Source organism: Alosa alosa, chromosome 1 (genome assembly GCF_017589495.1).
Source record: "Alosa alosa isolate M-15738 ecotype Scorff River chromosome 1, AALO_Geno_1.1, whole genome shotgun sequence".
Lineage (NCBI taxonomy): Eukaryota > Metazoa > Chordata > Actinopteri > Clupeiformes > Clupeidae > Alosa > Alosa alosa.
Window position 1 is genome coordinate 43,455,077 of NC_063189.1, and position 1,397 is coordinate 43,456,473.

General features: G+C 41.9%; 1 protein-coding gene across 1 annotated transcript in view; it reads right to left on the reverse strand.

The window, feature by feature from the left end:
• The window catches only part of pls1 (plastin 1 (I isoform)), a 10,699-nt gene extending 9,513 nt beyond the window's left edge, over positions 1–1,186 (reverse strand). The window contains exons 1-3 of the mRNA XM_048239764.1: positions 1,047–1,186; positions 432–542; positions 1–48 (exon numbers count right to left, since the gene is read on the reverse strand). The exon at positions 1–48 is cut by the window's left edge and continues 113 nt beyond it. Coding sequence (XP_048095721.1) covers positions 1–48; positions 432–504 — 121 coding nt within the window. The 5' untranslated portion in view covers positions 505–542; positions 1,047–1,186. The remainder of the gene's footprint in view (positions 49–431; positions 543–1,046) is intronic.
• Between the last annotated feature and the right edge of the window lie 211 nt (positions 1,187–1,397).

The window sequence follows — 1,397 nt, forward strand, 5'->3', positions numbered from 1 at the left end:
AGAGGTCCTGAAGCTCAAAGTCACTTACATAGCCACTGTTATCAATATCTGTACAGATAAAATCATTCATATAAAACATTTAATCTCTTTACAATTTAAACAGGACCTAAACTTTGACACAATACTACATGTACAAGCTTGTATAGGATTCTATAGATGTGATGTGTTTTGTGATCATGTCGCCTATAAAATCTGGTAATGGTTTACCACTGTCAGCTGTCATGTGATTAGTTTGCTAATTTCCTAACTTCCTAACTCTAACAGATTCACAGTTGCACACTTCAAATCAGAGGCATTTTGTCTTTTCAACATATCTAGTCTGTGCAAAGTGGGTATGACCGGACACATAGAAGAGAATACATCTCATAACGCCATTTCTTTGCTGAATAGAATATGCATGAAGTATAAAATGCTTTTGGGACCATTCTTACCAATCTTGTCGAAGGCTTCTCTGAGTTCCTTCAGGTCCTCTCGTGAGATCTGAGTTACATTTCCTTTGGGCATGTTGGATTCTCTAGTACTTTTCCTTTGGTCCAGTGATCCTGAGGTGAGGGATTAAAAGGCAAAGGCAGCACACTCTGAGATCTGATCCCATACACCTGAAACAGGAATGCCTTTAGACATCTTATGTCTATGCTTAACACATTGCTCTTAAAGCTCAAAAATCAAAAAAGAAACTGAACAAAAAGCACTTCATGCCTCAGCGGGGTCATCCCTATGTGTTAGGGTTATGGTTAGGGTTTTAAAAAAGGGTCCTATGTTCCTCGGTCCCATACAAAGCGGGTAACATAGGGCCCGGGGAACATAGGTAAGTTCCTGCCTCAGCAACAATCCTACTATTGTTGTCAACAACAACTTTCAACAACAAGCCTGTCAAAACAAAACCTACTCATATGTCGATATGGTGACAGGAATGTTAACGGCAGATAATTCCAAAGCAACACAACCCAGCATTTTGCCACCAAGAGTATCAACTGACCCATACAGGCTACATATGAACAAATGAACATGGTGGTCTTCTAAAACAGATACAGCAGGCACTATACCTTTAGGGTATTCCTTTGTAGTTGACAGCTGACAGGGTCGGATCTTGTTTTTCCTTGGTGAAGAGAAGAGTTCCTAGACAGGAGTCCCCTGACGTTCAGCTTAAACACACCTGACAGACTGCTGGTACCAGGGTTGGGAGCTCCCTTGGGCAGAGATGTGAGAGTGCAGAGGAGACCTTTGATCCCAACAGTGAATGTGGGTGGTGCTGGATCAGAGAAATATACAAGTTAAAGTTTAACATTTGGACGTCCACTGCTGGGTCATCAGCTGTCTTCATGCCTCACTCACCTGACAGGTAAACGGCCACCTGCAGAGCTGGACTGATTGAAAATAATTTGAGCAGACCTCTC